Source organism: Ostrea edulis, chromosome 2 (assembly GCF_947568905.1).
Source record: "Ostrea edulis chromosome 2, xbOstEdul1.1, whole genome shotgun sequence".
In the NCBI taxonomy this organism is placed as follows: Eukaryota; Metazoa; Mollusca; class Bivalvia; order Ostreida; family Ostreidae; genus Ostrea; species Ostrea edulis.
Genome location: NC_079165.1, coordinates 31644256 through 31668471, shown reverse-complemented (window position 1 = coordinate 31668471; position 24216 = coordinate 31644256). Strand labels below are relative to the sequence as shown.

At 35.5% G+C, this 24216-nt stretch overlaps 1 protein-coding gene across 1 annotated transcript in view; it reads right to left on the bottom strand.

Annotated features, from left to right (window-relative positions):
* Positions 1–24216, bottom strand: part of LOC125680674 (multiple epidermal growth factor-like domains protein 8) — a 112952-nt gene that overhangs the window by 6345 nt on the left and 82391 nt on the right. The window contains exons 22-35 of the mRNA XM_048920372.2: positions 24013–24196; positions 23610–23773; positions 20546–20699; positions 12591–12843; positions 12307–12418; positions 11557–11746; positions 10045–10244; positions 9339–9600; positions 6951–7128; positions 5113–5299; positions 3528–3704; positions 2878–3020; positions 1897–2029; positions 122–341 (exon numbers count right to left, since the gene is read on the bottom strand). Of these exons, the coding sequence (XP_048776329.2) occupies positions 122–341; positions 1897–2029; positions 2878–3020; positions 3528–3704; positions 5113–5299; positions 6951–7128; positions 9339–9600; positions 10045–10244; positions 11557–11746; positions 12307–12418; positions 12591–12843; positions 20546–20699; positions 23610–23773; positions 24013–24196 (2557 nt within the window). The remainder of the gene's footprint in view (positions 1–121; positions 342–1896; positions 2030–2877; positions 3021–3527; positions 3705–5112; positions 5300–6950; positions 7129–9338; positions 9601–10044; positions 10245–11556; positions 11747–12306; positions 12419–12590; positions 12844–20545; positions 20700–23609; positions 23774–24012; positions 24197–24216) is intronic.

The window sequence follows — 24216 nt, the reverse complement described above, 5'->3', positions numbered from 1 at the left end:
TTGTACGCATTCAAAGTTTTCACATGAAATGACACTTTTTAGTATAGGTAATACATTTTAGTTGCAAAGACACATTTCAAGAAACTGTTAAAACTGAAAGTCATCAAATACGTTAATCTACCTCCATGCCTGACATCAATTGTTATCCTAATGTCCACATTGAGGTATCGAGGCTGTACAGCGAAAAACACAGTTCTCCCCTTGAGCAGGGATCCAGGGTTTTGATTACAGTTGGTCTGAGTGTCTGGGTCAAAGCAGTACTCCTTGTCAACCGTCATTTGTCTGTAGCAGTGATGTCCCTTGGTAGGCTCGCCAATAAAGTACTCCTTACATTTTGAACACTACCAATCAACAAAGACACGAGATCAAATATTGTCTGTAAACAAGCAACACGATACAATTCAGTAATTAATGGGATCAAATATTGTCTGTAAACAAGCAACACGATACAATTCAGTAATTAATGGGATCAAATATTGTCTGTAAACAAGCAACACGATACAATTCAGTAATTAATGGGATCAAATATTGTCTGTAAACAAGCAACACGATACAATTCAGTAATTAAGGGGATCAAATATTATCTGTAAACAAGCAACACGATACAATTCAGTAATTAATGGGATCAAATATTGTCTGTAAACAAGCAACACGATACAATTCAGTAATTAAGGGGATTAAATATTGTCTGTAAACAAGCAACACGATACAATTCAGTAATTAAGGGGATCAAATATTGTCTGTAAACAAGCAACACGATACAATTCAGTAATTAAAGGGATTAAATATTGTCTGTATACAAGCAACACGATACAATTCAGTAATTAATGGGATCAAATATTGTCTGTAAACAAGCAACACGATACAATTCAGTAATTAATGGGATCAAATATTGTCTGTATACAAGCAACATGATACAATTCAGTAATTAAGGGGATTGATTTATAGGGATAGACATTAATTCGCCAAGGAATGACTTATGACTGCCAAACCCATTCAAAAGACTTTTATCTGTGGCAAAAGTTTTTCTCCGTATTAAAAGTCTGGAAAATCCAAAGTCTGTGGCTTGAATCCCATGCTTTCATTTTCATTTATTTCTTTTATAAAGATAGTGAGGTCAAAGTATTACACTCGGCACTGACTGATTTCATGTAAAAGAAGACTGTCCAAGGTTTGCAGATTGACTAATTGAATTTGCATGAAGTCAATTTGATCTCTGTAGAACTTCAGTGAGTACTAGAAGTTAATTCTTTATATGATTGATGATTTCTGCCACACTCAACAATTTTTCAGTTATCTGATGGCGCCCAGCTTTTATTGGTGGAAGAGAGAACCCAGATACAATGTACCTGGGAAGAGACCACTGACCTTCCGAAAGAAAACTGGGAAACTTTCTCACTTAACGGCGCGAGCAGGATTCAAACCCGCGCCGACAGAGGTGAGAGGCCATGTGATTTTGAGCGTGATGCTCTAACCACTCGGCCACGGAGGCCCCTGAGAAATTGTATGCTGTAAAATCTTGAACTTTTGCAGGGGCTTAATTTTGTAAGTTTTCATGGTATGGACATATCCCCAAATTTAAATCAGCCAAGAAAAACCTGAACTACAATATATAACAACTCCTCAACCATGCAACCAAGTCCCAATGACCATACATAGTTTTACTGAAACCACAAAAATATAAAATCACACATCACAAAAAAAGTAATTCTGCATAATTTATAATCTGTTACATATTTGGGGTTTTAAATACATGTATGTCCCAGTTTTTATAAAAAGAAGAAGGCCACAGGCCTTTTCGGTCACCTTAGCATTAATTAAAAGTGTCGCTAATTATCTTCTAGTTCTCCCATCATAGCCAGTACATTTCATCAAGATTCATTTGCAGAAACTCACCTGTTTTTGCCAGCATTTGTCTGCATTGGGGTCAGTGTTAGACGTGCAGGCTGGGGTCTCTGTGTTGTTCAAACACTGACAACCCTCTCCTGTTTCATTCTTACATGTGTCACTGTGTCCATTACACTGACATCTGTAAAGACAAGTCAATAAATGATTCCTAAATTTAGTCAACTGAGAATGTGGCTTCTGATGTCAAATTTTTTTAAATGGCATCCAATAATATATCAAGTACAGAAGGGATCTAACCCCACTTGTACATAAGGGATCTAACCCCACTTGTTGAACAATAATATATCATGTACATAAGGGATCTAACCCCACTTGTTGAACAATAATATATCATGTACATAAGGGATCTAACCCCACTTGTTGTACAATAATATATCATGTACATAAGGGATCTAACCCCACTTGTTGTACAATAATATATCATGTACATAAGGGATCTAACCCCACTTGTTGTACAATAATATATCATGTACATAAGGGATCTAACCCCACTTGTTGTACAATAATATATCATGTACATAAGGGATCTAACCCCACTTGTACAATAATATATCATGTACATAAGGGATCTAACCCCACTTGTTGTACAATAATATATCATGTACATAAGGGATATAATCCCACTTGCTGTACAAGAAATCTATCATACGTGTACACTGCTTCCAACAAAATGAAATTAGTCTTCACACTGTTGCCAAAACTACATGCATTTTTGTGCTTATATTTCCATTTCTGAAAGCTTAGATGTGAATCGTTCTCCAGGTTCTGCTGAATACCCCAGTAGGTTGTGCTTATCTTAGCAATATACCCCAGTAGGTTGTGCTTATCTTAGCAATTTACCCCAGTAGGTTGTGCTTATCTTAGCAATTTATCTCCTATAACCAGATATTCAGAGTTATGTCCTCAGATCATAAGACTCAAACTCTTTTCATCTGTGAGAAGTTTTGCATTTCTTGCCGCATATCTTACTTGATGCAGATGTCTGTCAGCGTTTTGTGTTCTTTCTTCACCCTGAAGTACCCTTCCTTGCACTGGTTGCATCTCTTCCCCATGGTGTTGTTCTGGCAGCCAACACAAATGGCTTCTGATGGTTTTGATCCATTAAGTTTTGGCTGAAAGATATGATTAGGCAGTTCTATATTAGATGCAATAACATCAAGCTGAAGCTGGCCGTTTCAGTGCTAATGCTAAACATTACTTAAAGCTAGCATGTATGATATATTGTAAATCATTTATTTATAATAAGACTTAATTTCCAGTCTTATCTTGTCCTATTTTTAAGTGAGATATATAATTTTCATGAACTTTCACATTCGTTCATCACTATTTATATACACAAAATTATTCTCACAAATAGATAATGGTTTAGAGTTTTCATAACCTGCATTACCCCGAGACCCTAAAACCAACTAAAATCCCCAACATTCAAAACTCGTACTGTTTAATGTTTGGCGTCCTTTGAATACCGGTATATAAAAAAAGTTCTCAAAGAAGCAAAACTTAATATGCAGGTATATGGAGGGAAGAAGTCTATTGGTAATCTGGGAGTATGAAAAATCTCATCTGACTTTTTATTTCAAGTAACACAACTGCAAAACAGAACTATGACCTTCACTTACATTGTTCAGTATGGAAGAGTTACGCCCAAACTGGGTCATGAATGTTTTGTTGCTGTACTGAGTCATTGAAACACAGGATAATGTGTGGTTATTACAATGGATGAAACAGGGCACGCACGACTTCCTCTTGGTTGGATCTCCCACATACCGACTTTCACAGGATTCACATTGGTCACCCTACAAAACAAATCAGTTTATCAGCAGTGAAACAAGAGCTTTCTAAGGAACACTGGTAATGACATCACTAATCATGGTATATATGAAACTGAAACAAAGAATACACAAGCCTTATGTCAAAGTCCTATTCATTATAGTTATAAATTCTACAGTGTGACAGACAGATGGACAGACCATGGATACAGTGCTCTCTATGTGTAGCTATGCTTTGCAGGCCACCTGCAAAACATTTCTTCCAATATTTTGTAGACTATCAATATGTCAAAATATCTATCGATTTCACAAACTGGTTTAGTATTGAAAGTTTCTTAACCACGTGACATGAATTGCAGTCAAAATCCATAGAACATATGAAATACCCTATATAGTGGATATTTTCTCTCATACCCCATGTATTTAATCTAATCAAGATCCAAATTTGAATTAATATAAAATGGAATGCTATAGCAAAATACATGAGGCCCATGGGCCACATCACTCACTTGAGTCACCTTGGCCCATATCTGAAGACTTTCCATATATATTTGCATGTAAAACCCAATAGTCCCTATTATGGCCCAAACTACCCTTTGTAAACTTGAATCTACACTATGTCAGAAAGCTTTCATGTAAATGTCAACTTCTTTGGCCCAATGGTTCTTGAGAAGAAGATTTTTAAAGCTTTTTCCTATATTTGTATGTAAAACTTTGACACCCCCCCCCCTCACTTGTGGCCCCATCCTACCCCCCGGGGGCCATGATTTGAACAAACTTGAATCTGCACTATGTCAGAAAGTTTTCATGTAAAAATCAGCTTTTCTGGCTCAGTGGTTCTTGAGAAGAAGATTTTTCCTATATATTTGTATGTAAAACTTTGATCCCCTATTGTGGCCCCATCCAACCCCAGGGGCCCATGATTTGAACAAACTTGAATCTGCATTATGTCAGGAAGCTTTCATGTAAATCTCAGCATTTTCTGGCTTAGTGGTTCTTGAGAAGAAGATTTTTAAAGTTTTTCCCTATATATTTTTATGTAAAACTTTGATCCCCCTTGTGGCCCCATCCTACCACCGGGGGCCATGATTTGAACAAACTTGAATCTGCAATATGTCAGGAAGCTTTCAGGTAAATTTCAGCTCTTCTGACCCAGGGGTTCTTGAGAAGAAGATTTTTAAATGACCCCACCCTATTTTTGCATTTTTGTGATTATCTCCCCTTTGAAAGGGACATGGCCCTTCATTTGAACAAACTTGAAAGCCCTTCACCCAAGGATGCTTTCGGCCATGTTTGGTTGAAATTGGCCCAGTGGTTCATGAGAAGAAGATGAAAATGTGAAAAGTTTACAGACAGACGGACAGCGGACAAAATGTGATCAGAAAAGACACACAAGGTTAACTGCTATAAATCTCCACAACTATACAGGATATACCTTTGTATGGTTCATACACTTCAGGCAAAGTCTGAGGTTGAGGTCGTTTGGACAGTTGCTGTTTCCATAACACTCACACTCCTTCTCACACTGCTTCCCGACGTAACCAAAGTTACACTGGCAGATGTCTGGCCGGATACATGTTCCATTCATGCACTTATGATGACAGTGGGGTTTACATTTACCACTGTAAAAACAAAACAATCTTGAAATATTTGAATGATCATTCAAACATGACCACATATTTATACATAATCACACAGGGCCTCCTAACACCACTCCTTGTTTGCTTTACATCTATTTTGTTTACTGTGTCACAGAAATGCATAGGTATTTTCTTCACTTGATATCAGTCACAATTGCAAACCAAACAGCTGATCGCTTGCAGCATACGACGATGATGATAAATTTTTACCTTGTTCGAGTCAAATCACCATGTATTTCCGTAGAATGTGAGTCATATGATGTATCTATAGCAAAGTATTGTGTTATATTCATGATATAAATGAAGTACGGTATTCTAATCACCTATCATTGTTTAGGAACTGAGGATATTGTCCTTGATTATTCACATCCTTGATCTTAAATGAGTAAGTTTGTAGTCATTTGTCACCTTTCACCTTTGTGTATTTGAATGTTGTATCGTATATCATCTTCACAATTCACCAGCTAATTCTCTTTATTACGAATATGTCCATAAACATCTATATACTTAGCAAGGAGTGATATTTCCTCTAGTAAACATCTCTGTGTGCACTTTCCTTGATTTATTCTTACAGGAAGTGTCACAGAGCAGATTCTGGTTAATGATTGGTTGTTTGGGGTTACCATGTGGTACCTAAATACAGGTGACTCTCGATGGCTTGAATTTTGATCTCTCAAAGTTCTTGATCTCTCGAATTGAAATCCTGATTTTTCTCTTCATATAACTAAGCAAATTTTATCTCAATCTTTCGAAAGTTTTATCTCTCGAAGTTCTTGATTTCTAGAAGCGAAATTTGGGTCCCGTAAAACTTATTTCATTGTTTTTCCCTCTTGATCTCTTAAAGTGGTGGTAGCGTATGTACACACCTTCACTCAAGCATAAAATTATTTCCCCTTGGACCCTACCTGGATAACGGTGAATGCCTGGATCAAGCTCAGCTGTGCTGATTAGGTGCTTATATAGGTGACACATTGCCTGTGTTTCCTTGTGGAAATGGATAATTGTTTATTCACCCTCCCCCTGCACTTTGTTTGCCTTATATAATTTTTTCTATATGGCCATTATTTACGACTTGTTTGGACTTAACTATGAGACAGTGATTTTGAGAATATAATTTAGAGACATAGCAAGGAAACATAATTATTTATTAGAATGTGTGCTTTGCATAAAGTAACTGAAAACTGTGACGGTTGTGCTCTGTGTGGTTAGTGACTCGGACTGCAAGACTTTGTTTATATGTATGAGAAACTTGTCTTGTAGATGTACATTTATATGTCTATCTCAACATGAGAAAAGAATAGAATACATCAACTTTAAAGAATCTTTTTATCTATGCAAGATAAAGTTCTGTGTTTTTGAAATCAAGTTAATTACCTAAAATTATGAAAAACAACATGTCAAAACAACTAATACTATCAGCATCGCAGTACAGCGTACTAATATACTGAAATATTGATAATCGAGGAGGGCCAATTTTCTTTGTGTTTCACTGCATAGATATAACTATGCATTTAAATCCTCTATATACAAATAGATAACTGAACTAAAATAGATTGAGAATAACACTTCTTTAACAGAAAAATGAAGCCCCCCCCCCCCACCCCCACCCCGGGACCATGTTTATTTTTCTGACCTAGCTGGGTCCTCCAGGTAGCCTGTTTTACAGGTACAGTTATAACTGGTCTCTGTGTCTGTGCAGTCCTGGCTCTCGTTATCACAATCGTGGTGTGTGTTCACGCACTCATTCTCTGGGGGACAAGAACTGTAGGCCCAGGTGGGTGCGCCTTTTGACTTCTTAGCCCACAAGTTGACTGTTTAAAAAAAAACCAAGAAAATGTTAGCACTAGAGAAAATTCTAAAATCTTTGTGCAGAATTTTGCATGTTTTTATCTTTTTAAAAAAAACAAACTGAAATGCCACATTGACTTATTTCTGTACAGACTATGACCTGAATATACTGATAATTCATTTGACTGTTAAAAGTAATTGTCTTGGTACTCAGATGTAATACTCCCAGTTGTTATCAATCATTCTGAGTTCAGTTAGTTTTAGCATCTGTTAGTGTGCTTCACTTCCCACTGCCTTGAAAGTCTTGAGTACATGTAGTATATATGTTTTAATGTACAGAGTGACAATATGAACATAACTTTAACGAGTCCGATTTATTCAAGCTGAACCTCCTCTCAACAGTCAACGTGAGTGATGACACGGAAGTTTGAAGATATACATGTTAATGTACACCGGGACAATATGAACATAAGTTCAACACGTGTGATGACATAGAATTTAGAAGAACACATTCACAGTGCAAACTGTTGCATTTTCTAATTTCAGTTTAAAAAATTTTGGAAGGGGGGTGCATTTTTCCATTTTTTACAATCTGAAATGTGAGGCAACAACATAAGCAACATTTGAATGTGTTTACAACAACATGCAACTGAAAAGATACAGATCAGCATGTGCAGTTGATAAAATGGATTTGTATCAGTTCTAAATCTTATGATTAAATAAACTGCTCATATCTATAGAGATTCCAATAAAATGAAAAGTGGATCACGAATTATTAATACATGTATCTAAATTAAAAGTCAAACTTAAGGAACGACAGTGATGATTATTAAAAATGAGAGAAAAATTAACCATGGATGAAAAAAGCTTTATAAAAATAACATGCATAAAAAATAAAAGATTCACTACTTAACAGACACATAACTTACTGCTTGTATTTGCTATTTAAGTAAAAAAAAAAAAAAAGAAGATAAAAGCATTGTCAGAAAGAATTTTCTATAGGTTTCCCTTTCAAATATAATATAGACACAAATTCAGATTGATACCTACAACTTGAAATTGTCAAGAAAATTAAGGGCTTTCAATTTTGAATTGCACTTTATCATTACACTCTGCATTTGTTACAAGTTTGTGATGTCGTGGAACACATTCAAATAAAAACATGTCATGGCATTTCACAAACAGTTGACAAAGTGAATGACACAACATATCTTTCAGTGTTAGCCAACCATGGAATGCCAAATTCACAAATACTCAAATAATTGATGAAATCACTAACTATCTGAAGATATCTTTTGAATCAATCAACCATGGAATGTCAAATTCACAAATAATTGATGACATCATTAACTATTTGAAGATATCTTTTGAATCAATTGAATTCAATTAATGATATCATTAAATGAATATTCATTATTTGAATTGTGATTATGTTGAATATGAAGATATCTTCTATCATTTAAGTATATAACGGTGACTCTTGATGGCTTAAACTTCAATCTCTAAAAATTCTTGATCTCTCAAAGTGAATTTTCGATCAATTAACTAAGCAAATCTACCCTTGATCTATTGAACTTTAAATCTCTTGATCTCTTGAAGTAAAATTGAATTCCTGATAATCAGACACAGTTGAACTCTGGTATCTCGAACACCGACATCTCGAATACCATGGCTATGTCGAAGTGATTTGGAAGTCCCAACTACTTATTCTTTAATTATTTTACCCTCGATATCTCGAATCCTTGAATTTTCTCAGTCCCTTTGTGTTCGAGATAACGAGGTTTGACTGTATATTATTATCTATTTCAATCTTGAAAACTTGAAATATTTGTGTGTTTAAACGTGCGACACTTCACTGATGATATCCTACCTGGTCAGTGTTGATGTTAATTAGGCACATACAATGATTAAATTTAGCAATGAATAACGTATGAAACATAGAAGGTGATTTCTTGACTATAATTTTGAGACATAAAAGTAAAATGAGAATTTCACGCAGTGTTAATCATTATAGAATATGAATAAATTACTTTTAAATACTCAAATCCCAAGTTTTTTGGCAGTAACCAAGAGTCATCCCTATCAATTTGGTGTTCCATGGATAGCTACTCCACTTCTTGACATTCATTTTTTTTTCAAAGACCATTTTGGACTAGGATCATTACTAAGGTGGATTATTTCATTAGTCATGTGAACAATCAATCATTTTATTACAAAATGTCTGTGTACTTACTGGGCCTGTATCCTTCGCTTTGTCTGATGTCATTCTCCAAACATGATCCTGCTCCTGTAGGGTTATCTCGACCACCTCGCATACATATCCCCTCACCACCATAACCAGCAAAGGCACACCAGCCACACCAAGGAGCCTTGATACACTCGGCACAGATCTGGAAACGTGAACAGGGTTCTGGACATTTGTGTGGCTCCCTCTGTAGGACAATACCACACTCCCCGCTGACACAGTGAAGGGGAAGCAAAGCCTCATCAAAACACTACAAACAGGGAATGGATTTAGTGTGTAAAATTTATATCTGGAAGACACAGCAGAAAACCAAACAGAAGATCTTAAAAATGCAGAAGTAATTATTCTCTTTTTCTCACTCTCCTGTTAATCATTATAGTCACACACACTTTCTACCAAATGAGACAATGATCTTAACACTGACTCTTTTTCATATCTATCAGCTTGTGTACTACAATTTTTATAATGTCTTCAGACTTCCTACTTCACAGTATATCTATCATCAAAAATTTAGTAATCTTGGCGTTAAAATGAATACAGGTTATAAAATCACTTTGATTATCATCCCGATCTCGGGTAAAAATGAGAGAAATGAGAAATTCTTTACAAGTTTTACACTACATGCATGAAAAAGACCTCCACATTTGAGTTATTACAGAACAGTTCTCCATACTGCTAGACATTTTGAACAGACCTGCTGTTTGACTGAGCTCCAGACACAGCCTCTTGACCCTGCCCCCGTTCCACTGGCCTTCTGACACAATTCACAGTCTGTGTACTCATCACATCTTTTGGGACACACACTGTGATTGGTGCAGACACCACCTAAGACATCCTTTGTACATCTCCAAGTTGAACTGAAGCTTGTGTCCACTATTTGAATGTTGTTCTCCCCTGTAAAATATATGCCAGTTTAGGACTGAATGAGGATGAATTACTGGAAAAAACATGGGAGTTTTCAGACTGAATGAAGTTTAAGTACTGTAAAATATATGCCAGTTTAGTACTAAACGAGGATGAATTACTAGAAAAAACATTGGAGTTTTCAGACTGAATGAAGTTTAAGTACTGTAAAATATATGCCAGTTTAGTACTGAATGAAGATGAATGACTGTAAAAGTTTTAGGACTGAATGATAATGAATAACTTTAAAATACATGACAGTTCTAGGACTAAACAAGGATGATTTACTATATAAATACATGCCAGTCTTAACAAGAGTACCGCAAACGGTACATAATACGCCCGTGAAATGCTTACATAGGGTGTTTTTCTTGTGCTATAATTTGTATAACTTTGCTTCAGGTAGTATCAGCCATCATGAGACTGTGACAAACTTTCATATGAACAAAGGGTCTTAGCTTAAAAATCGAGATTTCCTCAAAATGGACCAAGTTCAACAACCTGTAATTTTTTTCAAAAATGGAAGAAAATCAAAATCCTTCCCCAGATGCACAACTTCAATACCCATACAAACACTCCACAAAATAAGATGGTCCTCACTTGAAAACTGTGGGAGGAGTTGGGCGGACAAATTATGCACCCTCCATATAATAATTATTTCCAAATAAAGGGGCAAAACTCCTGGAAAAAAGGTCGAAATGGATCAAAATTGCAGTATGATCTAGAGTGACCCACAAAGAAGCTACACAGCAAGTTTCAGCAGAATATGTGAAAGGGAAATGAAATTATAAAGAGAAAACCCCGAACGGACAGACGGATGAACGGACAGACGGACGTACAGACATCGTTGTACCATAATACGTCCCGTCTAAAGACGAGCGTATAAAAATGAATGAGGATGAATTACTATTAAATCACTAATTTTCAAGAGGGTTTTCATCAGGCACACCCACAAATTCAAACTTTAGATTAAACACAGCAACAAAAATCACCATGAAGAAAGATAACCAAATGAAGACCTGCAAACATGCTATTTTTTTTCCAACCCATGAAAATATGGCCCCAACTAATGTGATTTGGAAAGTCAGTTAATGTGCTTTGGTTAAAATCATTCATTATGCATTTTTGCATATTAGTAATAAATTACACAAGTCTCTAAAAATAACGTGAATTTCTCTTTTTAACCCTCTCACCCACTGTTTAATTTTATTAATCCATTTTAAATGCAAGGAACATTGACATGTACATACATATCTAATTTTACTTGCTATATATCTCCTACATGACATTCAACTCTACCTACCCTGGTGTATACAATTAGCCCAAGTACAACCCTGGTCACTGAGGCAGTCTGGACACTGGCTGACTTCACATTTCTCCTGCAGGCACTGGCTGGAGGACCTAATGGCCGACTTCTCCTCGCAGTCCTTGTGGTGGTTACACTGTTCCTCTGCTCTGATGCAGGATTCACAGTCCATACACCACTTACAAGGCTGTGTGCAGAAAATAAATTGCATTCCACATTGTAAAAAATAAATTCCATGAGATGTAGGTTTCCCAGTTTCACATCAGTCCTTACAGTTACTGTATAAGAAATTAATATGACAAGAGTGCCACAGATAAAAGCAAAGTGCTAATAAACCCACCCAACAAACTCGAGACTTTTCTTTTAAAATTTTTATTTCTCATTTCTTATTTTTAAAGGACTGTTTTGTGTTTTTTGAAAAATACATTTTTTCATTTTTGATGTTAAACATTAAGGATATAACTCATTTAATTAAAGTTGACAACCAAAAATTAAATGTAAGGTAACATTGAACTGAAATCAAACATCTTTCTGATGTAGACCTGAAGAAACTGGATGTTTTAATGGTAAATATTGCTAGATAACATTGCTAAAGATTCGCTCACAGTGAAAAACAGCAGAAATGAGTCATTATTATACAAATATTAGTTTAATTCATTTCTTTTTTTGAGAAAGGAATAAATGTGTTCAAGTCTAAAACCTCCATACTTAAACATCACAAACAAATATGATGAATGTCATTGATACCTGTGATTGGAAATATGGATTAGCTGCCAAACACGTCCGACATGAGCGGTAGGAACTGCAGTCTGTTTTGTTATACCAGGCTTCATTACAAATTTCTGCCCCCGAGCAGCTACTGCAAAAGACATGATTCAACATAAAATCAACTTTTTTTTATATTCTATTCCACAATTCAGGCTGGAAAATGCATCTCTGAAACTGATACAGACAAAAAAAAAAAACCTTTAAATTTAGTATTAAAGCTAATTTAAAGATAGATCGACTTTCATATATTGGTCTTCACAAACCTGTCCAGCGTTGTTCTTTCATTGCAAATTCCAATGTCTCCATTGACACAAAAGTCACACCCCTGCATAGCCCTGCAGTCTGATTCTCTTGTAGCAGTCTGGCAGATGGTTTCTTGGGGTTTAATAGTCACCACTTGGCTAAAAGTGGTGCCGTTATACCCACCCACTATATACACTCTGTCCTTCAGGTGAATGGAACTTGCTGCTATAAGGCTGTTTGTCATTTCTCTGTAGAATGTTTTGGATTTTATACCTAAGAGAGAATTACATTTTATCATATATCCATCGTTTTTTCTGTGTGTCAACACGGTTGATTATGATTTCTATGTACATACGTACTCAGTTTGGTTAATTGATATCCAGGAGTCAAGAAGATTTTAAGTAAAGCCATATAGCCCAGCCCTAGTAAAGTAAGCCCAGCCCTAGCACCACCACCCCTGACCCAGGGACCAAGAATTTTACAATTTTGGAAAAGGCTTTTCTTTGTATTATTATTATATACGCAGTTTCATTGCATGATGTCCAGGGATCAAAAAAGATTATTAATAAAGAAATATCAGTCATGTATTTTCACTATATGAATAATAAAGCCATGTGGTAGCACCAGAACCCTTTACCCTGGGGGTAATGAATTTCACAATTTTGGTATATGGTTCTCTTTTTATTATTTCTGTGTGGTGTACTCTGTTTCAAGAATTGAAATTTCGAAATAATGCATTTTCACTATATGAACCACAAGTCCCACTCTAGCACCAGAACGCCTGACCCAGGGGCCATGAATCTCATGATTTTGGTAGAGGCATCCTTGTTTATGATTATATACAAAGATCACACCCTAGGGGTGCAGCGACCATGAACTTCACAATTTTAGTTCCCCTTACCAAAAGGATGTTCAATACCATGTGAAAAAGTTGATTATACAGTGAAACTTCTCCAAACCGGCCCCTCAGAAAACCGGTTCTCCCTGAATATCGGCCGATTTTTAAAGTCCAGGCAGAAATCTTAACATTTCCTTACAAAGAAAGTCTTACAAAATCAGCCACCCCTGAAAACCGGACATCGGCCACTTTTTAAAGTGCATTTGTTAACAAACATGTGTAATTTACCCTTAACATACTGGCCACTTTTTGAAGACAAGAAAATTTTGGCTAGAGGTTGATCAAGATCATCCAGGTGTGCAAATTGACTGATGGACTGGTCAGGTGGGAAATTATTGACTGGAGGTGTGAAAAACACTAGTGGCCTCTTTAATTTCTATTGTTTACCTGTGCTGTCAAGGGTGTTAATTGACACTTAGCTAATCCAAGAGACCCTTCCCAATTCAGTACAAAATGTAAAAAACAGGAACATATTGAATGAATACAGAATCAAACACCATATTGTTTCACCTTACTACAGCTTATGGATATAAGTAGTAATTATGGTAGTTAATAAAGAACAAATACATGACTGTTAATGATAATTATTAAAAGATAGATTAATTTTCTTGGTTTCCATAGACTTAATTCCAAAGAAATATTCAAATTACAATTTCATATTTACTACTGTACTTTTTAAAAACGTCAAAACAAAATTGTTAATGACATAAGCGATGAATGTAAACAGAGTTTCTATAGGTAAAAGGAATTCCAATAATAGGCCTCTGTGTTTTCTTTATGTATCCTGTTATAGATTTTCAGTTTACAATTAGATGATTTCAGCGAGAATATTTCTTGTAATTCATTATTACTTGTAGGTACAAGCGGACTAATTTAATCTCCAGCCATAATTGATCATAGATCACCAGATCAAAGTGAACAGTATCTACTTTGTGAATATTGAGATAAAACATCTATAATTGCTAACTTCTCGGTACACCGGCCATCCCTCTAAACCGGCCGTTTTTTCCGGTCTGAGAGCCGGCCAGTTTAGAGAAGTTTCACTGTATTCAAATGTTAATGCAAGACAGACATCGACAGACACCAATCACACTATGCCACCCGAGTGACTCAGGTGACCTAAAAATATATAATGGGTTATATGACAAATTCATCATTACATGTCCTGCAATAATTTGATCCGAAGAGTTGGATCATGTTTCTTTTATAGGCGCGGATCATCAGATCAAACTTGCCTGTAAACTCTGTGATCCGACTCTGCGGATCAAGTTACTGGAGTAATAATATATATGTATATTGCTATAAAACGATTTTTATGTTCCCCAAACAAAGTTTGGGAACATATTGTTTTTACTCTGTTTCTTATTATTATTATTAAGGTCTTCCGTCTCCTGCGGAAGACCTTACTATTATTGTTCGCGTTCTTCTTCTTCATTATTAAGGTCTTCCGTCTCCTGCGGAAGACCTTACTATTATTGTTCGCGTTCTTCTTCTTCATTATTAAGGTCTTCCGTCTCCTGCGGAAGACCTTACTATTATTGTTCGCGTTCTTCTTCTTCATTATTATTATTATTTTCCTTGGTAGTACACGCGTTTTTCTCAGCCATTTCTCGATCGATTTTCACGAAATTTTCAGGAAAGATGTCTTTTGGTGACGAGACTTTGCTTGCAAAATTTCGTGCTTGACGTCACTTCCGGTCAGGAGTTATCTCTCTTTTAGTGACTTTTTGAAGGGCCTTGTTGTCCACGCATCTCCTCCGTTAGTTTTGAAGCTAGAGTCTTGAAATTTCTACACAAAATAGAGTAAACATTTTAGAAGATTTGTGGGGGATTCGATTTTACCGGAGGCGATTTGCCTAAGAGCTCGCCTGGACCTGAAAAAATGGATGCCAAAATTTTTCGCCGATTTCGGCGATTTTTGACCTTTGATCTCCAATATCTTTTTTCTTGCAAATATTTTGTTAAGACATGTAGAACAAAAGTTGTGCACATTTACGAGATCTTTTCGAAAATATCAAGATTTAGGGGCTAGCCCCTTCAATTAGGGATCTAGAAGGGCTCAAAGTCTAGATCAAATATCTCAAAAATCGTTAATATTTTGGTATAAGTCAAAGAACAAAAAATGTTCATCTCAACAATCCAAATCTATTCATATAAAAATTTAGGTCATATGTTACGTAATAAGGGATTTTAAGGGCCAAAACCATAAATTTTTTACCCCTTGTATCTCGAAAACGACAACTATTTTGAAAAGCAATAAAGAACAAAAGTTGTTCAGAATAATGATCTGAACAATATGCATATTTCGTTTTTACCCTATGTGGCCCCGTTAGGGAGCTACAGTTTGGCCCCTAAAAATTACTTCTAGAAATAACTCGAGAACGGTAAAGAATTTCTAAATACTTGTTGAACAAAAAATGTTTGAAATGTCATGACCTTTCTTACGATATCAAGCAAAAGGGGCTGACCCTTTAAATTAGGGGCCCAGAAGGGTCCAAAGGTTTATGAGAAGATCTCAGAAACTATTAATATTTTGTAATAAGTCATTGAAGCGGAAATGTTCATCTAAACGAGCTTGTTCTTATCAAATCAAAAAGTAGGTCATATGTTACGTAATAAGGGATTTTAAGGGCCAAAATCATAAATAATTGACGCCTCATATCTTGAAAACGACAAATATTTTGAAAAGCATTATTGAACAAAAGTTGTTCAGAATGATAATCTAAACAATATGTACATTTCGTTTTTTCCCTATGTGGCCCCGTTAGGGAGCTACAGTTTGGCCCCTAAATATTTCTTGTAGAGATAACTCGAGAACGGTAAAGAATTTCTAAATACTTGTTCAGCAAAAAATGTTTCAAATGACAAGGCCTTTCTTACGATATCAAGCAAAACGGGCTGGCCCTTTAAATTAGGGGTTCAGAAGGGTCCAAATGTTTTTGAGAATATCTCAGAAACTATTAATATTTTATAATAAGTTGTAGAAGCGGAAATGTTCATCTCAACGAGCTTGATCTTATCAAATCAAAAAGTAGGTCATATGTTACGTAATTAGAGATTTTAAGGGCCAAAATCGTAAATATTTGACGCCTCATATCTTGAAAACGACATATTTTTTGAAAAGCATTATTGAACAAAAGTTGTTCAATGTGTCATAACCTATCGATCAATATCAAAAAATGGATCTGTGGGCCTCATGGCTCGCCTGTAGAGTCGATTTTTGTCGATATCAGTCGATTTCAAAAACTTGTAACTGGTAAATATTTTGTAAGGACATATTGAACAAAAGTTGTTCAGTTTATCGAGATCTATCGATTGATATCAAGAAATAGGCCTATGGTCCTAATGGCTCGCCTGTAGAGTCGATTTTTTGTCGATATCGGTCGATCTCAATAACTTTTTACAGGTAAATATTTTGTAAAGACATATAGAACTAAAGTTGTTGAGTCTATAGAGGGCTAACAAATGACATCAAGAAATAGGCCCGCGGGCCTTATGGCTCGCCTGGAGAGTCGAATTTCAGACGAATTTCACCGCAACTTTGCTTCAGAAGCTTATGATATGAAAAATTGATTATATCTAAAGTGTCTTAAAGTCGGAAACTAAATTGGGACTCATTTGTCTTTTTTTTTTTTTTTTTTTAACTCCGAGTGCATCAACAAATCGGACGGAAGACCTACTCGTTGCTCGCAACGAGATCGTGTCTAGTTATTATTAAGGTCTTCCGTTTCCAACGGAAGACCTTCTAGTGATTCTACTGTTTATTATTATTATTATTATTATTATTATTTTTTCCCTTTCGTCTCCGAGACCGTTGGATGGATTTTCCTGAAACTTTCACAGGTTATAGGGAACGATGGTACCTCGAGGCATTTTTTTCATTTTTTCAAAATTCACTTCCGTTCGTCAGATACGTCCGATTTTCCGGTTTTTGAAAGAAACTTTGTCCGGGGGTAAACTTGAAAACCACTAAAGATAATCGAATGAAACTTTCAGGGATGATAGATCTATTTTCTCTATGGTGCATGCACGTAATATTTTTTGTCGCCGTCACTTCCGGTCGTCACCGGAAGTGATCAAATAAATCATCAATTTCAAACTTTTTTCTTTCAAATTGAAACCTACTTTGGTTTACTATATCTCGTTCTAATTCTCAAAAAATGTTGACCCCACCGGAAGTTGAATCTCCAACTTCCGGTTATATCAAAGAAAGACTATTCATTCTCTCATTTTTCAGTGCCATAAATCTCGGTCATGAAACTAGTTAATGAGTTGAGTTCTACATATATTATAGTCACTATAAATGTCTAAAGTAACGTCAAATATTGTTGTAAAATTCACTTCCGGTCGGCAAATACGGCTTATGAGCTGTTTTCGTTGTCAATCGTTTTTCTCAGAAACGGTAAAAGATAGAGTCACCAAAATTTCAGAGTTAATAGATCTCACTTTGTAGGGGTGCAGTAGGGGGGTAAGAATGTCGGCCGTCACTTCCGGTCGTCACCGGAAGTGATTAATAAATCATAAATTTCAAACTTTTTTCTTTCAAATTGAAACCTATATTGGTTTATTAGGTCTCGTTCTAATTCTCAAAAACTATTGACCCCACCGGAAGTTGAATCTCCAACTTCCGGTTATATGAAAGAAAAACTATTCATTCTCTCATTTTTCAGTGCCATAAATCTCGGTCATAAAACAAGTTAATGATTTGAATTTTACATATGTTATAGACATTATAAATGTCTAGTGTGAATTTAAATATTTTTGTAAAATTCACTTCCGGTCGTGAGATATGGGGTGGACATATTCAAACCTTGTTTTTTCAGTTTCTCAATAATGAATATAGATAGACGCTTGAAACTTGTGGAGTTGATCAACTAACATTAGTCCATTGTACACATACATTCAATTTTTTCGTCCGTCACTTCCGGTCTATACCGGAAGTATTTGAAAAATGTCGATTTTCCGATTTCTTCGAGTGATTTCTCAGAGATGGTGGATATATTTTCTTGAAATTTTCAGGAATAATGTCTTATGAAAGGACCTTCCTATAACTATTTTTGTTTTTACAAAATTCACTTCCGGTCGGAAAATATGGGCGATTTTCTGTTTCTCAAAAGGAATTTTGTCCAGCATTTTTCTTGGAAAAGGTAAAATATAGGTTCATCAATTATTCAGGAATTATAAATCTCCGTTTGCAGTCGTGCAGTAGAGGGTTGAACATGTCGACCGTCACTTCCTGTCGTCACCGGAAGTGATTGAAAGAATCGCAAATTTCAAACTTTTTCTTGTAAATTGAAACCTATACTAGTTTATTAAGTCTCTTTCAAAGTGTCAAAATAATATTGACTCCGTTGGTAGTCAAAACAACTACTTCCGGTTTCTTGATAAAATACCTTTTTACTTTTCATCTCTTTGTCACCATAAATCTCGCTTATATTTGAAGTCTTTCATATGATTTTCACATGTCATAATAAAAGTATCAACTTCTAGAGTTTGGATAATTTTGTTTTTCAAAATTAACTTCCGGTCGGTAGTAACCTACTACTTTTTCTTTGTTTAGTCTACTTCTTTTTGTTGAGAACTCTTTCAGATAGAGACGTGAAATTTTCAGGGAATATAGACAGTAAAGAGTCGCTGTCATTTATAGGAAAACGCATCATAAAAGTACTTCCGGTCATCACCGGACGTTACGAGAAATGAGTAAAAAATTCGATAATACATTTCTCATTCATTGTTAAGGCACATTTTCTGATATATTTAAATGGTTTCCGTAGGAACAGAAAGCTCTTTACCGGAAGTGGTCTAACGGAAGACCTACTCATTACTAGTAATGAGTTTCTAGTTATTATTCTTTTTCTCCGGTACTTTTTTGTCCGGTAGTGTTCTCAGAAACTACAAAAGGGATCGATATGAAACTTTCCAGGATGATAGTATAGCGTTTGTAGATGTGCATAGTGATAGTCATTTTGTTTGCACGTGCATGCACGCGCGCGCACGTGCATTGCAATTTTGGTACAAAAAATGGAAAATCAGAATATTGAAGGAAGCGATATAAAACCTAAATAGGATGATAGTATATCATTTGTACATATGAAAAATAATAGTTATTTTGCCAGCACGCGCACGCATGCGCGTGCACGCGCATTACAAAATTTGTACGCTAACTTTGGAATCAGTCTAACTTTTTTGTTGTTCATTGAAATGGCTTGAAATTCATATCATAGGTAGATATTGAGACCCTTAACTGATTTACATGGTCAAAATTACCAATTTGCACGCGCATGCACGTGCACTTCATTTTGATTGGATAATGCTAAAACGTTTGTAACTATCTTATTTATGAAGCGAATGAGATGATATTCACAGCATATGTAGACAATATGTGTATCTATATGTTGGTGTAACAAAAAATGCCAACGCACACGCGCATGCGCGTGCAACGTTTTTTAAATGTTCAATTTTTAAAGGACGATAACGTTTTTGTTTTTCATCAAATTCTATTCATATTAGGGGTTTAGATGTATCTTGGTACTCCTTACAAATTGCTCTGGTTAGAATTACTGCTCAGCACGTGCATGCACGTGTGCTGATTTCTAATTGGACGATTTTAAAATCGCTATAACTTCCTTATATTTGGTGGAAACGTTATGAAATTCATACTGTGGGTATATGATACAAATGCCTGTTGAACGACATCAACAAAAATTCGGAATCATACACGCGTGCGCGTGTATGCACGTGCAACGCTTTCTTTCATTTCTTGGTACTGAAATGACCATATTGAACGTACTACATGTAATTAAAGGCTAAAATAGAATGATTTTTTCCTATAGATTCACAAGGACATCACTTTTTAATTGGGGGAGGTTTGGGGAACATCTGTAACGGTCCCCGTTACAATTAGAACTAGTTGACATTTAATATTAATATCATATACATGTTTATTGTGACATAAAAAGTGATGAAAAAGGACAAGTTACATAAAAAACATTCATGTCAAATCCTTTAAAATAAATTTTGATATGAATATATGCTAACCAAAATGTAAACATCATATTAACTTAATTTCAATCATACCTGGATCAGTGTGTTGTTTATATTTTTGCCACACGCTGCATTTGAATCTAAATAGTGACATGTGGTCTGTTATTTGTCCTTTGGATCCCATTCCCCCTATCACCAGCATTCCGTCCAGGGCCTGGACAGCAGTATGAAAAATTCGAGGAACATCCTGCAGAACACACAGTTTTATTACAAATAATCAATATTAGATGTTCTATAAATAGCAATTTGAGCATTTGTATTACCCAATGAGGATTTTCACATATCTTTACATTATTTGAAAAAAATTATTTCAACATTTCTATTGAAAGAAAATCAATATATTGCACCCAGGGGTGAATGAGCCGAGTTGCATGGGATAAATTGTAAAGTCTGGAATGATGTGGCATATTTGTAATTGTGAAGAATTAATTTCAATTTTAAACTTTTCGAGTTTCTATCCAGAAACCACATTTGTCTGAAGTTTTCAATCTATTTTCGGTCACTGTGATCTTGACCTTTGTTCTCCAAAATCAATAGGGGCCTTGCTTTGCTGGTATCCAACAATATATCCAAGTTTCATTTGATTCAAATTAAATTTTTTTCGAGTTATCCTCTGGAAACCAATTTTTTGGGGGAATTTTAAATCTATTTTCGGTCACTGTAACCTTGACCTTTGACCTATTTCTCCAAAATCAATAGGGGTCTTCCTTACTTGGTCCATAACAATATCTTTAAGTATCATTTGATTCAGATTTAAACTTTCTGAGTTATCATCCGGAAACCAAATTTTTCTGAAATTTTCATTCTATATTTGGTCACTGTGACCTTGACCTTTGATCTCCAAAATCAAAAGGGGTCTTCCTTACCTGGTACCAAACAATATATCAAAGTTTCATTTGATTCGGATTTAAACTTTCTGAGTTATCATCCGGAAACCAAATTTTTCTGAAATTTTCATTCTATTTTCGGTCACTGTGACCTTGAACTTTGACCTTTTTTCTCCAAAATCTATAGGGGTCTTCCTTACCTGGTACCAAACAATATATCACAGTTTCATTTGATTAGATTGTAAACTTTTCGAGTTATCACATGGAAACCAATTGTTGACGCCCACCCATCACCAAACCAATAGCCGAGTTCAACTTTGTTGCAACTCGGCTAAAAATAAGTTTTCTAACCGGAAAGTTTTACAAATCTCTCCGTTAACACAATGAAAGTGATGATAGTAAGTCAGCAGCTATTAAATTAAGTGTTTGTACAACTGGGCCCAGAATGACACGTGCAACTTGTACAGAAATCAGAGTTTTCGTAACCAAAAACAATTTTGACACATTCACACGCATCTTTGCTAGCCAAGGGTTTCTGATACCCAATACTTTCCTGCCAAACCCTAAAGAAACAATCATATCCAGGTTATCTTAAGAGATTACTGATCTGTACAGAAGTCTCCAAGTTTCATCACTTTATATTACATAGTGTTGCTTCACAACCCTTAGCTTACCCTGGAAAGTCTCTGTAAATAAGTCACTGATACCATCAGAACCCCTTCTCTGTAAATAAGTTACTGATACCATCAGAACCCCTTCTCTGTAAATAAGTTACAGATACCATCAGAACCCCTTCTCTGATGTGCCAGCTGTAGATGTTTGAAACAGATAACATTTTACACATGCTTTCAGAATTAATCAGATGGTCAAGTAATGGCACAGGAGTATGTGATTTTTTAGGGGGAATTTTTCTCTTTGTTTACTTCATCTATAATGTACTCCAAAGTAAAGTTTTACTGAACATGAGGTAAGTCAATGTTGTGATGTTTAACAAATCTGTGAAGATATCTGTAGTCTTCTACAGCATCATAGGCATGAAACTGCACCCAAGACTATCCTTCACGAATATTTCCACTGAGAAGATAATGTCAAAATATATAACATGACTACTTGTATACCCAGATTCACCATAAGTTAGTGAACTTTGTTGAGGATCAGAGTACCTTTAAAGTCAATAGTTTTTTTTCTAGAGATAAGACTGGACTCAAATCATGTTGCTTAACCAATCATCGACTCTTTAACAAAACGTCATTGGTGATTTACGTTCAGAACGCTTTTAGACTGTACATATGATAAAGCTGTGTAAACAATGTTCCAAGCAATGAGCAAGTACTAAATTGAAACACACTAGTCTTGTTTAATGGTACATATACATTACAGATTTCTGCTGTATATTTCATATTTGTATAATAGTCTTCTTCTGTTCATAAATTAGTTTACCCCCATGCAGATGAGAATATTTTCTAAGTCATCAATTTGAAATCTTTGTATGTTTTGTAAAACTGTGCGGTGTAAATCAAAGGCTTTTTCGTTGGGTAATTCATAAATTAGCTAAAATAAACAAAAATGCTATTTCATGGCATGGGTTTGTGAAGAGACCCTGGCTGGAGAAGATTTATTGAATAATAATGAGCAAGTCAGTCTTTGTATACCCTCTACATAAAAACAGATTTTGTTTGACGATAGTAGCTTCTAGTGTTTCTCCATTAGGAAGTTACATGAATAGTACAAGACAAGAATTTTCTTCTGGATGACCTTGGTTCAGGTTCATAACCCCACCCTAAGGTCACAAGTATGGTTCAGGTTCATAACCCCACCCTAAGGTCACAAGTATGTAACACATAACGTTATAGCATCCAAAGTTTCTCCATTACATTGCCATGGTACACTTGTCTCATTCTGTGATTTTGACACTAACTTCCTGACCTTGACACTATCTTCCTGACATTCATTTTTCTCTCCAAAAAAACCTTGACCATTTCAAAATGTCATACCCTCAGGTCATAAGAAATCTTAGTTTGCAAAGACAGTCACTTGTACAAATGGTCATTCCTATATACACCCAAAACTTCCTTTGAGCAGAGCATGTTTAAAAGGGGTGAAAAACTCAAGAGAAGTCAGTGTGAAGGGTCTTTTATTTGTCTCAGCTAGTGTCACCTCTAATTCTACTTTGATATTTCATTGAAAATCCCAATTTGTTGTGATATTGATTTCATTTTTTACAATGACTTACAAACCTGGAATGAAGTATAATGTAAACAAGAAAATACCTGTTCATTGCTCCTGACATGTACAAAATAGGCCTGTTTCTTCTCCATATCATACACATAAGTGTCTCTGGAGACATCAAACTTGGACTGTTTGAATGCCATTCCACCATGGATGTATATAACATCTTTGTTAGGATCGTAGACTGCACTGTGGCCATACAAGCCTGAAGAACGCAATTTACTAAATTTATAAAAAAAACACTGCTGGGGTGATAAACATAATTTTGTAAGTACATTGTGAGAAAACAAGTGGTCAAATTTTTTCTTCTTCAAATAACATAAAGTACATTACTTAAACACATCAAAAGTTAATAGAAATATGCTTTTTGTGCTTTGATCTTTTTTTTTTCAAAATCAGTCCATTATTTGTATGATGTCATCAGAAGAGACTGTTGGTATTAACCTGGAGGCAGGCTGCCACGGCTGTTTTTACTCCACGCTGGTTTGTTGTCTTCATACATGGTGTTATATATGTACACATCACTGGAGAAGTAGCGGTGTGACGAGATGCCTCCTATCACCACCAGGTGGCGCTCCTTCACCAAAGTCATCGTGTGCCCAGCAATGGGTCTGAAATCCTTGGGTACCTATTATATGACAAAGGATT